Consider the following 15,964-nt stretch of genomic DNA (forward strand, 5'->3'; position numbering starts at 1 on the left):
TGCTTTGACTATGAAATTTGAGTGGTTAAATGTCTCCAGCCCCATCACGCAGCTATTTACAAATCAGTGGCGGGGGTGCCTGACTGCTTTGTCATTGTTTTAACTGCAGATTGCCCGTTTAAGGTAAAGTGGTTTATTAAGGCCTACCTGGCTGCACACATCATTCCTATTCAAGTTTAAATGTATTTTTCGGTACAATTTCGCACCTTTTTCAACCGGCTTCTTCAAATCCAACCCATGCACTAGCGTTTTCGGGTTTTGATTGACATCTTTCCCTTCCATTCAAAAATCAATAAACGCATTCCAGCCTAAATATCCTCCAATCGGCGGACGAGAGGGCGTATCTCTCACTCCGGGGCTCCAAGTGTATGAAGTTTATCCTGAACAGAAGAGAGCAGCGGAGAGAGAGAGAATGTTACACCTCAGCGCGGATGCGAGTGAGATATTTATCAACACTCATTTTATACTCTCATAACTTTAGCTGCACTGCTCGTATTTTTTTTCTGGATTTTATGTGCCAAATTTTACGCGTCTTTGCATTGGCTTCTCTCTCCAAATGGCTTGGATTATTTCTCCGCTGTTGCAACGCCAAGGGACTGGTACTGGCGCTGTTTTTGTGCTCTCTGCTTTGATCGCGGTGATTGTGACAGGGGACTCCGCTGCGCAGGTTTTCGACAGTTATGGATTGTCATACGCATTGAGATCGGAACTGTCAGAGGATGCTATATTGGTGGCCAACAATGGAATACGCGTGCCTTTCGGGAGAGCAGTGTTCATTGATCCTATCAATGATCTGGTAATCCAAGTACAACCGGGAGACAGATGTAGTATAACGGTTCTGGATAACGACCCGCTCTCCCAGAGGCCCGGGCAGCTCTCTCCCAAAAAGTTTCCCTGTGAATTTGGTCCCAATGACGTAAAGTATTCTCACTTCGGGTCCAGAAGCCCCCCGCGGGATAGGGTGAGGTTACAGCTCAGATATGACACTCATACCGACACCATAATCATCCCGTTTATGATGGAAGTGGAGGTGATTTTCACACAGTTGGAAGTGTTAACAAGAAACATGCCTCTGACTGTTGACAAATTGCTTGGCACTAGTAACCCCATTGACAGTAAGATTCTGGAGTTCACCTATGATAGAAGTGAACTTCAGTGTAAAATAACGTCTCTCTCCAGTGGCAGTGCATTACCCAGGTATGGGAAACTTGTGGATGAGGGAAAACTTGGAAAAATGGTGGGCTGTGATGAATTTATTAAAATGAATATCCGCTATCAGCACACTTCTGCACACAAATCACCCAATAGAGATTATTTCCCAATGATTGTGGAATTACAAGATAAAGAGGGTAATCTGCTGAAGCAGGAGTTTTTCCAGATGATGGTGCGTATAAAGGATGGAGAGGAGAACACGGATCCTAAACCCAGCTTCGTGGCCATGATGATGATGGAGGTGGATCAGTTTGTCATGACAGCCATCACTCCCGACATGCTGGCTGCTGAGGACATTGAGTCTAACCCTGACAACCTTATCTTCAACATCACCTCCCCCCTCTCCTTCGAGGAGGGGTACATAGTCAGTACAGATGACCGGAACCTGCCCATCACCTCTTTCTACCAGGGAGACCTCAAAGAACTAAAGATAGCCTACAATCCTCCGTCTGTGGACGCTGAGACAGAACGTATCTTCCAGATAGAGTTTGAGGTGGTGGACACTGAGGGGGCTGTGTCTGACCCGTTCGCCTTCATGATTGTAGTGAAGCCTATGAACACGCTTGCTCCAGTAGTCACCAGGAATACGGGTCAGCTTCTCTACGAGGGTCAGTCCAGACCACTGTCCAGCTCTCACAACCTAGAGGTCAGTGACGAGGACAACCTGGATGATGTCAAGATCACGGTGGTCGACGGGCTGCGGCATGGCCAGCTGACAGTGCTCGGGTCACGCAGGAAGTTCTTCACCCCGGCTGATCTGGACGGGGGCGTGGTCATCTACCAGCACGACGGCAGCGACACGTACAGCGACAACATTATCTTCCGGATGACGGATGGGAAGCACGAGGTGGAGTTCCTGTTTCCCCTGACAATCGTTCCCACGGATGATGAGCCGCCCATTATCAATGCCAACACGGGGTTAATCCTCTTCAAGAACCAGATGATGCTCATTTCGCCACTCACACTCAGTGCTGCAGACATCGACTCTGAGGACTCCACTATCAGGTTCACCATAGAGGCACCGTTCTCGCCTATAGGGGAGGTGCTGCTGAGGCAGTCAGAGGCCCCAGAGGACCCCTCTACCTGGAAATTCAATGCTGAGGATGAGCTGTATGAGAAAGAGGTTACAGAGTGGCTGCAGCAGGATATCACAGATGGGAAGTTGTTTTACAGACACACAGGACCTCACAGCGCTGACACAGTCATGGACCAGTTTGTATTCCGGGTCCAGGATGATAATGTCCCCCCTAACCAATCAGAACAGAGCTCGTTCATCATCAAGGTTCTGCCTGTGGATGACATCCCCCCTGAGCTGTATCCTGGTACCACCCTCCAGATGACCGTACACGAGTACCAGCTCACCTACTTCCGTAAGAAGTTTCTCCGCTACACTGACCTGGACTCAGAGGACAGAGATCTGAAGTACACCGTCTCCCAGCCCCCGACAGACACAGACGAGAACAGCCCTGTGGTACTGGGGTCTATTGTGTTAACAGAGAGTCCAGACACTGTAGTGACTGAGTTTACTCAGGCTCAGGTCAATCACCATAAGATATCATACAAACCACCTGACCTGGAACTGGGGATCACAGCCCATGTTCTGCAGTTCCAGTACACGGTGGAGGATACGTCAGGGAATACTGTCACCGGAACGTTCTCTATATTCCTGCAGCCTGTCGACAACAAGCCGCCTCAGATAACCAACACTGGCTTCACTATATTAGAGCGGGGAACGCACAAAATCACCAGAGCTGAGCTGGATACTGTGGACTTAGACACGGACAGTAGCCAGATCTCCTTCACTCTAACTCAGCCCCCTCAGCACGGCACGGTCCAGTACACCTTCACCGACCTGACCAAAGGAGACGCGTTCAACCTGTTGGACATCGCTAATGACAGGATCTCTTACATCCACAACGGAGACGAGTCCACCAGCGATTTCTTCCAGCTGGATGTCAGTGACGGCGTCCATGTTGTGACCATCACCATCAGGGTTACCGTGAAGCCCATTGATGACGAGACCCCGACCATCAGCCTGCCGGCCGGAACCATCGGATCCTACATTGATGTCCTGGAGAATGGAGCCACTGAGATCACGACTAAAGTCATCCAGGGGCGGGACGAGGACACAGACGACCTACGTTTGACCTTCATCCTGGAGGACTCACCAGTTTTCGGGGAGATCCTGGTGAACGGGGTCGAATCAGGAAGCTTCACCCAGGCTGACATCATCAACGGACTGGTGGTGTATGCCCACACAAGCGGAGAGATCGGCCTCACCACTAAATACGACTACTTTAATCTGATGCTGACAGACATGTCTGATGAGTGGACGATAGGGGGCAACAGGGTCACGGGGGTCAGGGTTCAGATCACCATCCTCCCCATGGACAGCCAGGCTCCAGAGGTGTTCGTAGGCCCACAGTTCACTGTCGTAGAGGGAGAGAAGAATGTGATTGAGATTTTTCACATTAGCGCTGATGATATTGACACTCCTAATGACGACCTGCTTTGTACCATCATCGTCCAGCCCACGTCAGGCTACGTGGAGAACATCTCCCCGGCCCCAGGCTCAGAGAAGTCCAGGTCTGGGACAGCGATCAGTGCATTCACCATCAAGGACATCAGACAAAACCACATCTACTACGTCCAAAGCATCCATAAAAGAGTGGAGCCGGTAGAGGACAGGTTCACGTTCAGATGCTCCGACGGCATCAACTTCTCCGAGAGACATTTCTTCCCCATCGCTATCATCCCGTCCAATGATGAGAAGCCAGAGATCTATATGAGGGAGTTTGTCGTCATGGAAGGGATGAATATCGTCATCGACACACCCATCCTGAACGGAGCCGACGCGGACATCCCCTCGGACGAACTCACTTTCATCATCACCAAACCACCAAAGCACGGCTTCATCCTCAACCAGCTGACAACCGGCACTGTCACAGTTACCAACTTCACCCTGGACCAGATCAGGGAAGCCTCCAGTATAGTGTATGAACACGATGACTCGGAGACCAAGGAGGACAGCTTTGACTTAATCCTGACGGAAGGTAAATATACCGTGGAGAAGACCATCATTGTTATGATCATCCCTGTAGATGACGAGACACCCAGGATGGCCATCAACGACGGTCTGGAGATAGAGATAGGAGACGTTAAAGTGATCGATAACAACGTTTTAAAAGCCACCGACCTGGACTCTGAGGATAGTACTCTGACGTACGTTGTTCGCTACGGGCCGGGCCAGGGGTTGTTACAGAGGAGAACCCCTTATGGGACGTTAGAGAACATCACAGTGGGGATGAACTTCACCCAGTACCAGGTGGACCAGGCTCTCATCGTCTATATCCACAACGGGCAGGAAGGAATCCGGGACCTTATCAAGTTTGACGTGACAGACGGGATCAACCCTCTGATCGACAGGTACTTCATTTTTACAAATGTGTTTATTGAGGTTTTCAAAAATACAAACAATATACTACAACTACAACAATAGAATAAACAACTTGAAAAAAATGATTATGATTCTTGCTACTAGGTTTGACATTTCAGTTTGTCAAGGTGTCTCCTTATGGATCATCTTGCAATTGTTTGTTTTGTTTATTTGTTATATTCTTTTTGTCTTTTGACAGGTACTTCTACGTGACGGTGGGCGGCATCGACATGGTGTTCCCTGACGTGGTCAGTAAGGGGGTCTCTCTGAAAGAAGGCGGTAGAGTAACATTGACCACAGACCTGCTCAGCACCAGCGACCTCAACAGTCCCGACGAACACCTGGTTTTCACCATCACCAGAGCCCCACAGAGAGGCCATCTGGAGTGTACCGATGGCCCTGGAATGCCCATCTCCTCCTTTACCCAGCTCCAGCTAGCTGGGAGCAAGGTACTTCGATCTTATGTTTTTTTTCCTTTGTGTTATTCTCAATAATTTTTTTAAATACTCATGATTTTATCCTTTGTTTTTCTGTAAACATTTTCAATGGATTATTGTTTTGTCTTTTCCTTGTGTGCAATTTTTATTATAATAAAGGTGTACTACATACACACGGCCGATGATGAGGTGAAGATGGACAGCTTTGAGTTCGAAGTCACCGACGGTTACAACCCTGTGTTCCGCACGTTCCGTGTCTCCATCACCGACGTGGACAACAAGAAACCGGTTCTAACGGTTCACAGCCTGGTGGTTAACGAGGGAGAGAACAAACTCATCACGCCCTTCGAGCTGACCGCAGAGGACCGCGACACGGCTGACCCCCTCCTGAAGTTCACGGTCACGCAGGTCCCTGTCCACGGTCGCCTCCTCTTCAACAACACCCATCCCGTCACCTCCTTCACCAAACAGGACCTGAACGAGAACCTCATCAGCTACAAACATGACGGTACTGAGTCCTCCAAGGATTCCTTCTCCTTTACCGTGAGTGACGGGACGCACACCGACTTCTACGTGTTCCCAGACACCGTGTTCGAGACGCGGCGCCCCCAGATGATGAAGATCACGGTCCTGTCAGTGGATGACGGCGTGCCCCAGATCGTGGTGAATAAAGGGGGGCCCACCCTGAGGGTGTTAGAGACGGGTCACCTGGGGTTCCTCATCACCTCTAAGACTCTTAAGGCAGAGGACAGGGATAGTCTTCAGCTGTCTGTTACCTTTAAGATCACCGTGGGACCAGAGCATGGATACCTCATCAACCTGGGTACAGGCAACGCTACCGTCACCACATTCACTCAAGGTAAGACGACCGTTACTTTAAATAAAAAGTTATACTCTACTATACTTTAGTCTTTTACAAATACAATATAACTTTATTTTCCAATGTTTTTTTTCATTCTTCATAAGCTGTTGAGCAGATCTTATTTAGAGCTGTAGCGCTGTTGCCCTTATAATGGATTAAGAGCTTACTTACCTGTATAATGGTACTATGTAACTACTGTAGTATGGTCATTGGCCGCAACTGCACAGTGGTGTTCAGAAATTAAGCTTAACTTGACAGAGAAATATTTTGTCTTTCTAGAGTCGTCCATGAATGGAGTTCAACAATTTCTTCAAACAGAAAGATAGGGTTTCACAGGGCAGTGGTTTCTCCTACCCCAAACCTCATCTAGTAAACTTCTATAGAGTATTACAGCTCTTCAGTAAATACCAGCAGATTTGACCTTACATGAAGGTAGGGGGCCACAGACATGAAGAATAGAGAGTGAGAACATTAATACCCTGTCTGAGAGTGAGGGAGGCAGAGAGAGAGAGAGAGAGAGAGAAAGAGAGCGAAGAGAGAGGTAGGGAGAGATACAGTAGGGAGAGAGTGGAGGAGAGGGAGAGAGAGAGGTAGGGAGAGAGATAGAGAGAGAGAGAGGGTGTGTGTGTGAGAGAGAGAGAGAGAGAGAGAGAGAGAGAATGTGTTAACTTCACTCACAGTGACAGCATGCCAACATTTGTTTAAGCCGCAGAAATAGCTACCGTTTAGAACAACTACATACATACAGCATTACAAATTAAAAAAAAGGTAGGCTAAGTAAATAGTAAGGAATGTATGAATTAGACCCCAATCGATCTCTATATGGCTGCATCCCAAATGGCACCTTATTCCATATATAGTGCACTTCTATGGGCTCTGGTAAAAAGTAGTGTACTGTACGGTATAGGAAATAGGGTGCCATTTGGATGGGACGTAGACCCATTCTCTCCTTTATTTACTGACCCCCATTCATCCCCATTCTCCTCCCGCTGCTTTCTCCTTCTGCAGACCTGTTCAATATTTCAGGCAGATCCATCGCTGGTAAACAGACAGTAAATAACTCTAGCTTATCCGGCATAGCCGGCGGCAGTGTCCCAAAACTGGCTTTACATTTTTATGAGCCGGCCGCTTTGAAGGGAAATGTTTTGACATCAAATATAGAAGATAGCAGTAATACACCTCACACCCTCCTCCCTGATAGCAGCCTCCCGACCTATAAAGAAGCCACTCCAGAACCAACCCTCCTCCTAGATAGTATCAGTCTTAAGAACCCACTCCAGCATAGCGTTGTTAGCGGATGCGGCAGACAGACGTGATGTGATGTGGTGTAGCTTCTGCAGTCTGCCTCTTCTTTATGGTCCCTGTCTTTCAGCAGACTAATAGATAGACAGACACTAAACAGCCTGAGTTCATTCAGCTCTCCTCTCCTGTGTTCTTCTTCTTTTTTACTGGTGAGGCTTCATCCATATAAGTTGTCCAACAGCGTATAAATCAAATCAAATGTTATTTGTCACATGCGCCGAATGCAACAGCTGTAGACCTTACGGTGAAGTGCTTACTTACAAGCCATTATCCAACAATGCTTTAAGAAGTTTAAAGAAAATAAGTGTTAAGTAAAAAATTGAAAATAATAAAATAATTAAACAACAGCAGTAAAATAACAATACCGAGGCTATATACATGGGGTACCGGTACAGAGTCAATGTGCAGGGGCACCGGTTGTTGAGTTAATTGAGGTAATATGTACATGTAGGTAGAGTTAAAGTGACTATGCATAGATAATAAACAGAGAGTAGCAGCAGAGTAAAAGAGGGGTCTGGATAGTGCTTTGATTAGCTTTTCAGGAGTCTTGTGGCTTGGGGGTAGAAGCTGTTATTAAGAAGCCTTTTGGACTTAGACTTGGCCCTCCGGTACCGCTTGCCGTACAGTAGCAGAGAGAACAGGGTATGACTTGGGTGGCTGGAGTCTTTGATCATTTTTAGGGCCTTCCTCTTGGCAGGAAGCTTGGCCCCAGTGATGTACTGGGCCGTACGCACTACCCTCTGTAGTGCCTTGCGGTCTGAGGCCAAGCAGTTGCCACACCAGGCAAGTAGGTTGTAGTAGTTCAGTGATATGATATGTGGAAGTAGTCTTAAGCCACATCAGAAAAGCTATAATAGAGAACTGTCTAACAACAGTTCATCACAGATATGCATATCAAATGTAATATTGTATTGTATTATGTACCCTGCCTACCATATCAGCGTTATTCATTTTCTCAGTCTTTCTTAGTCTATTAGGCAACATGCAAGGCATGAACTATAAATTCAAGCGGAATATGTTTCTAGACGAGTAGAAGAGTAAATCACATCAATCTGATTTTCTTTTTCAGCTGAAATTGATGACATGAAGATTTGCTACGTGCTAAGAGATGGTCGCAATGCTACGAGCGACATCTTCTTTTTCTCCATTGAGGACAATGGTAAGTCATTCTATAAATATTTTACTGATGGTGCTTGTTTACATCAAGTAATACCACATCTAACCATTTTAATAGTTGAGGGGCTTTTTGTGAGCCAACATTGTGGATGGAGGGTTTCCAGCTGTAGCCTAAACTTTTCAGTGAAGGAGAAAATCTAAGCTGCAGTAGATGAGTGCATTGGCATGAGTGGGGCTCTAGATATAACATAGTGGAACAGAACCAAGCAGCAAGTAATCCCTTTAAACAACAACAGCAGTATATAAAACAACGTTGAAGTCCCCCCCTCTTGAAGTTCTGCTTGAGGGAGGCCAGATAGTGGACTCTGATGGAAATCTGTTTAAAACATGTCGACAAACTTTTCTTTAAGGCAGGAACTGTTCTTTGAGGCAGGAAGGAATCTTCAGTTGTTCCAGCAGCTTGTTGGGGCATGATTTTATCACGTTTAGCATGTAGGCCTAGAGTACTGTGAGGTTTCTCTAAGGGGGATGTGGAAGCAGGCTGGAATTGTATACGTTGGATCATTATGTAGCACAAGTCCAGTTCACAGGACTCCTGTTGAACACCTCTCAGCAATGTAATAAAAGTAACATTCATTGAGCCACTTGAATTAGCAGAAAAATACTCTCACTTTGAGCTCTGTCTGCGATGAGAGGCAGTGTCTGCGATGAGGGGTAGTGTTTGCGTCCCAAATTGCACCTTATTCCCTACATAGTGCACTACTTTTGACCAAAGCCCTATTGGCCCTGGTGAAAAGTAGTACACTATATAGAGAGTAGGGTGCCATTCAGGATGTAGTTGCCGTGTGAGGCGGTGTAAATGGTGGTGGATGCGGCTGGTGCTTCATGATTAGTTTAAGTAGAGTGGCTGACAGTGTGTTCTTTCTTCTGCTCTTCCACGGCCGTGACGGTCTGATGGAATACAAAGAGGTCCTCAGACAAGGGCCTCTTTTCCCACAGGCTCTTCTCTGGGCCTCTAAACACCTCCTGTACACCCCCCCACCCCCCCCCCCAACCCCACCCACCCTTACCCTCGACCTGGGAGTAATCAGGGGGTTCAGTGAGGTAATACACAGGTTATTACATCAGGGAGTTCAGTGAGGTAATACACAGGTTATTACATCAGGGGATTCAGTGAGGTAATACACAGGTTATTACATCAGGGGATTCAGTGAGGTAATACACAGGTTATTACATCAGGGGATTCAGTGAGGTAATACACAGGTTATTACATCAGGGGATTCAGTGAGATAATACACAGGTTATTACATCAGGGGGTTCAGTGAGATAATACACAGGTTAATACAGCAGGGGGTTCAGTGAGATAATACACAGGTCATTACATCAGGGGGTTCAGTGAGATAATACACAGGTTAATACATCAGGGGGTTCAGTGAGATAATACACAGGTTATTACATCAGGGGGTTCAGTGAGATAATACACAGGTTAATACAGCAGGGGGTTCAGTGAGATAATACACAGGTTATTACATCAGGGGGTTCAGCATCCCAAAATGGCACCATATTCCCTGTAAAGTGCAATCATTTTGAGCTTTTATCATAGAGAAGATTGAATGGGTTTTTATCATGCTGGTGATAGTCAAGCCGATTCAGAGTCCTTCCTGTTGCTGTGGAGTCAAGTTCAGTCAATGCCTGTATTATCCTCTCAGTTGGCTTAATGTCATGGATCTGCCTCTCTCTTTCTCTTCTGTATCAAATCAAATCAAACTTTATTTGTCACATGCGCCGAATACAACAAGTGTAGACTTTACCATGAAATGCTTACTTTCAAGCCCTTAACCAACAGTGTAGTTCAAGAGGAGTTAATTAAGAAAATATTTACCAAGTAGACTAAAATAAAAAGTAATAATAATAAGTAACACAATAAGAATAACGAGGCTATATACAGGGGGCACCGGTACCGAGTCAGTGTGCGGGGGTACAGGTTAGTTGAGGTAATTTGTACATGTAGGTGGGGGTTAAGTGACTACGCATAGATAATAAACAGCGAGTAGCAGCAGTGTACAAAAGGGGGGGGGGGGTTATGTAAATTGTCTGGTGGCAATTTTATGAATTGTTCAGCAGTCTTATGGCTTGGGAGTAGAAGCTGTTGAGGAGCCTTTTGGTCCTAGACTTGGTGCTCTGGTACCGCTTGCCGTGCGGTAGCAGAGAAAACTGTCTATAACTTGGGTGACTGGAGTCTCTGACAACTTTATGGGCTTTCCTCTGACACCGCCTGTTATATAGGTCCTGGATGGGAGGGAGCTTGGCCCCAGTGATGTACTGGCTTGGTCGCACTACCCTCTGTAGCGCCTTACCGAGCAGTTGCCGAGCAGTTGCCATACCAGGCGGTGATGCAACCGGCCAGGATGCTCTCGATGGTGCAGCTGTAGAACCTTTTCAGGATCTGGGGACCCATGCCAAATCTTTTCAGACTCCTGAGTGGGAAAAGGTTTTGTTGTGCCCTCTTCACGACTGTCTTGGTATGTTTGGACCATGATAGTTCGTTGGTGATGTGGACACCAAGGAACTTGAAACTCTTGACCCGCTCCACTACAGCCCCATCGATGTTAATGGGGGCCTGTTCGGCCCGCCTTTTCCTGTAGTCCACGATCAACTCCTTTGTCTTGCTCACATTGAGGGAGAGGTTGTTGTCCTGGCACCACACTGCCAGTTCTCTGACCTCCTCCCTATAGGCCGTTTCATTGTTGTCGGTGATCAGGCCTACCACTGTTGTATCATCAGCAAACTTAATGATGGTGTTGGAGTCGTGTTTGGCCATGCAGTCGTGGGTGAACAGGGAATACAGGAGGGGACTAAGTATACACCCCTGAGGGGCCCCAGTGTTAAGGATCGGCGTGGCAGACGTGTTGTTGCCTACTCTTACCACCTGTGGGCAGCCCGTCAGGAAGTCCAGGATCCATTGCAGAGGGAGGTGTTTAGTCCCAGAGTCCTTAGCTTAGTGATGAGCTTCATGGGCACTATGGTGTTGAACGCTGAGCTGTAGTCAAAGAACAGCATTCTCACATAGGTGTTCCTTTTGTCCAGGTGAGAAAGGGCAGTGTGGAGTGCGATTGAGATTGCGTCATCTGTGGATCTGTTGGGGCGGTATGCGAATTGGAGTGGGTCTAGGGTGTCCGGGAGGATGCTGTTCATGTGAGCCATCCATGATCATCCTTTTAAAGCACTTCATGTGAGATAATACATGTGAGTGCCACGGGGCGGTAATCATTTAGGCAGGTTACCTTCGCTTCCTTGGGCACAGGGACTATGGTGGTCTGCTTGAAACATGTAGGTATTACAGACTCGGTCAGGGAGAAGTTGAAAATGTCAGTGAAGACACTTGACAGTTGGTCCGCGCATGCTTTGAGTACACGTCCTGGTAATCTGTCTGGCCCAGCGGCTTTGTGAATGTTGACCTGTATAAAGGTTTTGTTCACATCGGCTACCTTAGAGCATTATCACACAGTCATCCAGAACAGCTGGTGCTCTCATGCATGCTTCAGTGTTGCTTGCCTCGAAGCAAGCATAAAATGCATTTAGCTCGTCCGATAGGCTCGCGTCACTGGGCAGCTCGCGTCTGGGTTTCCCTTTGTAGTCCGTAATAGTTTTCAAGCTCTGCCACATCCGACGAATGTCAGAGCCGGTGTAGTAGGATTCAATCTTAATCCTGTATTAACGCTTTGCTTATTTGATGGTACATCTGAGGGCATAGCGCGATTTCTTATAAGCGCTCCTTGAAAGCGGCAGCTCTAGCCTTTAGCTCGATGCGGATGTTTCCTGTAATCAATGGCTTCTGGTTGGGATATGTATGTACAGTCACTGTGTGGATGACCTCGTCGATGCACTTATTGATGATGCCAATGACTGAGGTGGTGTACTCCTCAATGCCATTGGATGAATCCCGGAACATATTCCAGTCTGTGCTAGCAAAACAGTCCTGTAGTGTAGCATCCGCATCATCTGACCACTTCCGTATTGAGTGAGTCACTGGTACTTCCTGCTTTAGTTTTTGCTTGTAAGTAGGAATCAGGAGGATAGAATTATGGTCAGATTTGCCAAATGGAGGGCGGGAGAGAGCTTTGTATGCATCCCTGTGTTTGGAGTAAAGGTGGTCTAGGATTTTCTTTCTCTGGTTGCACATGTGACATGATTTACGTTTGCCTGCATTAAAGTCCCCGGGCCACTAGGAGCGCTGCTTCTGGGTGAGCATTTTCTTCTTTGCTTATGGCCTCACAGAGTTGGTTGAGAGTGGTCTTTGTGCCAGCTTCGTTCTGTGGTGGTAAATATATAGATAATATAGATTAGAACTATCTTGGTAGATAGTGTGGTCTACAGCTTATCATAAGGTACTCTACCTCAGGCGAGCAATACCTCAAGACTTCTTTAACCTCTTTAGGGCCAGTGGGACGATTTCGTCCCACCTACGTAACAGCCAGTGGAATCCCGTGGCGCGTTATTCAAATACCTTAGAAATCCTATTACTTCAATTTCTCAAACATATGACTATTTTACACCATTTTAAAGACAAGACTCTCGGTAATCTAACCACACTGTCCGATTTCAAAAAGGCTTTACAACGAAAGCAAAACATTAGATTATGTCAGCAGAGTACCCAGCCAGAAATAATCAGACACCCATTTTTCAAGCTAGCATATAATGTCACAAAAACCCAGAAGACGGCTAAATGCAGCACTAACCTTTGATGATCTTCATCAGATGACAATCCTAGGACATTATGTTATACAATACATGCATGTTTTGTTCAATGAAGTTCATATTTATATCAAAAACCAGCTTTTTACATTAGCATGTGACGTTCAGAACTAGCATACCCCCCGCAAACTTCCGGTGAATTTACTAAATTACTCACGATAAACGTTCACAAAAAACATAACAATTATTTTAAGAATTATAGATACAGAACTCCTCTATGCACTCGCTATGTCCGATTTTAAAATAGCTTTTCGGTGAAAGCACATTTTGCAATATTCTAAGTAGATAGCCCGGCATCACAGGGCTAGCTATTTAGACACCCACCAAGTTTAGCCCTCACCAAAGTCAGATTTACTATAAGAAAAATGTTATTACCTTTGCTGTTCTTCGTCAGAATGCACTCCCAGGACTTCTACTTCAATAACAAATGTTGGTTTGGTTCAAAATAATCCATAGTTATATCCAAATAGCGGCGTTTTGTTCGTGCGTTCAAGACACTATCCGAAAGGGTAAAGAAGGGTGACGCGCCCGACGCGTTTCGTGACAAAAAAAATCTAAATATTCAATTACCGTACTTCGAAGCATGTCAACCTCTGTTTAAAATCAATTTTTATGCCATTTTTCTCATAAAAAAGCGATAATATTCCAACCGGGAATCTGTGTTTTAGTACAAAGAGAGAGAAAATAAAAACATGGGGTCGCCTCGTGCACGCGCCTCAGTCTCATTGTCCTCTGATAGACCACTTACCAAAAGCGCTAATGTTTTTCAGCCAGGGGCTGCCTCGACATCATTCAGCTTTTCCCGGGTTCTGAGAGCCTATGGGAGCCGTAGGAAGTGTCACGTTACAGCAAAGATCCTAAGTTTTCAATAAAAAGAGTCAAGAAGCCCAAGGAATGGTCAGAGAGGGCACTTCCTGTACAGAATCTTCTCAGGTTTTTGCCTGCCATATGAGTTCTGTTATACTCACAGACACCATTCAAACAGTTTTAGAAACTTTAGGGTTTCTATCCAAAGCCAATAATTATATGCATATTCTAGTTTCTGGGCAGTAGTAATAACCAGATTAAATCGGGTACGTTTTTTATCCGGCCGTGTAAATACTGCCTCCTAGCCCTAACAGGTTAATATTAGACATCACAGAACGCACCAGCTGTTATTGACAAATAGACATACAACCCCACCCCTCGTCTTACCAGAGGTAACATCTCTGTTCTGCCGGTGCATGGAAAATCCCGCTAGCTCTATATTGTCCGTATCGTCTTTCAGACACGTCTCGGTGAAACATAAGATGTTACAGTTTTTGATGTCCTGTTGGTAGGATAATCTTAATCATAGGTCATCAATTTTATTTTCCAATGATTGCACGTTAGCAAGAGGAATGGATGGCAATGGGAGTTTACTCGCTCGCCTACGGATTCTCAGAAGGCTGCCCGATCTGCGGCCCCTTTTCCTCCGTCTTTTCTTTGCGCAAAAGGCGTGGATCTGGGCCTTCTCTCCCTCCCATTTCCTCCCTCCCTCCCTCCCTCCCTCCCTCCCTCCCTCCCTCCCTCCCTCCCTCCCTCCCTCCCTCCCTCCCTCCCTCCCTCTCTATCTCTCTCTCTTTCTCTATCTCTCACTCTCTATCTCGTCTTATAAACCATGAAGGATTTTCTCTATTCCCCTCTAAACACTGCAAGAGTTTCTCTGTCGGCTCTCTGTCTTTCAGACTCATTCATTAGCAGAGCTTGTTTCATCAGTCACTTGGCAGCCAGACAGGCACTCAACAAGGAGTAGGTGAATGTCAAATGCAGTCAATAATTGTTCACTTGCTGCTTATCTTTCATGAGTGGTTTTAGTAATGATCTGAGCAGTGCTGGAGGCTGCCTCCCCTGTGTGTGTGTTTGTGTTTGTTTGTGTGTGTGTTTGTGTGTTACTGCTTTCACAGCCAACATAAACCTCTACAGAAAGCATGCAGCAGCCGCAGCCCACTCACACACAGAACTCATTACAAGGCATTAGTCCTCTCATTTGCTTGACGTCGATTCCTTTCTCCCCTCTGTGGTAGAATGTTTGCGAAATTCCGAGCTTTCCATAATGCTGTATTACAAGACTGATGTTAGTTCTTGTTTGCATGAAACCACAGGGCTATTCATTGTGGCAAAGTTGAAGTCTTCAGTTCCATAAATTAATGCATTCAATTGATAAATGATGCCACTTTACGCTGGGAATTGACTACATATTTTACCTGTCAGAGATGAGCTGACTATTGATGAGTTGTGTGATATAGACTGTACTGGGAGTTCTTGTCAGATGCATGCCAAGGTATGCTGGAACTATGAAGTGAATTCTATCCAGTGGGGAGAGTGTGCGTGTGTGCGTGCATGTATGTGCGTGTACTAGCCTATTTGTGTGTACAGTATATGTGTGTGTCTGTGTTTATCCATGTAAAGTTGTACTTGTAAAGCTGCTCATAACCTTTGTACCGGTTAGAATTGGGTCACTGCCAGATGCCGTCCCTGTTGAGTGATTGATGTCATCCCGAAAGGGGATGAACACTGCCCAACTTGCAGGGGAGATTTTGGGGGATTGGTTATTTAGATAACCTAAATATGTGTGGTTGTTTTACCTAACTTAGTTGAATGCACTGACTGTTAGTCACTGCTAAATGCCCGTTGCTGTGCTTGACGCATAACTGGAACATAATGAAAAGAATAGGAGCTTAACCATTCATTTAATAAAGGAAGCACAGAGCGTCTTTAGTCTTGTTTTTGCAGTGGCTGAATCCTGAGCTAAAAGAGGTGACAGAGGTCACAGTCACGGAGGCGTCAGGCTTGTCAAGGTTTTGAATGAATAATCACTGAGGG

The 15,964-nt window shown here is 46.1% G+C and overlaps 1 protein-coding gene across 1 annotated transcript in view; it reads left to right on the forward strand.

Moving 5' to 3' along the window:
* Window positions 1–376: 376 nt before the first annotated feature.
* Window positions 377–15,964, forward strand: part of LOC106581006 (FRAS1-related extracellular matrix protein 2) — a 105,295-nt gene continuing 89,707 nt past the window's right edge. The window contains exons 1-4 of the mRNA XM_045703719.1: window positions 377–4,638; window positions 4,848–5,097; window positions 5,245–5,944; window positions 8,319–8,408. Of these exons, the coding sequence (XP_045559675.1) occupies window positions 557–4,638; window positions 4,848–5,097; window positions 5,245–5,944; window positions 8,319–8,408 (5,122 nt within the window). The 5' untranslated portion in view covers window positions 377–556. The remainder of the gene's footprint in view (window positions 4,639–4,847; window positions 5,098–5,244; window positions 5,945–8,318; window positions 8,409–15,964) is intronic.

The sequence above is a fragment of the Salmo salar genome, chromosome ssa20, assembly GCF_905237065.1.
Source record: "Salmo salar chromosome ssa20, Ssal_v3.1, whole genome shotgun sequence".
NCBI classification, from domain to species: Eukaryota; Metazoa; Chordata; class Actinopteri; order Salmoniformes; family Salmonidae; genus Salmo; species Salmo salar.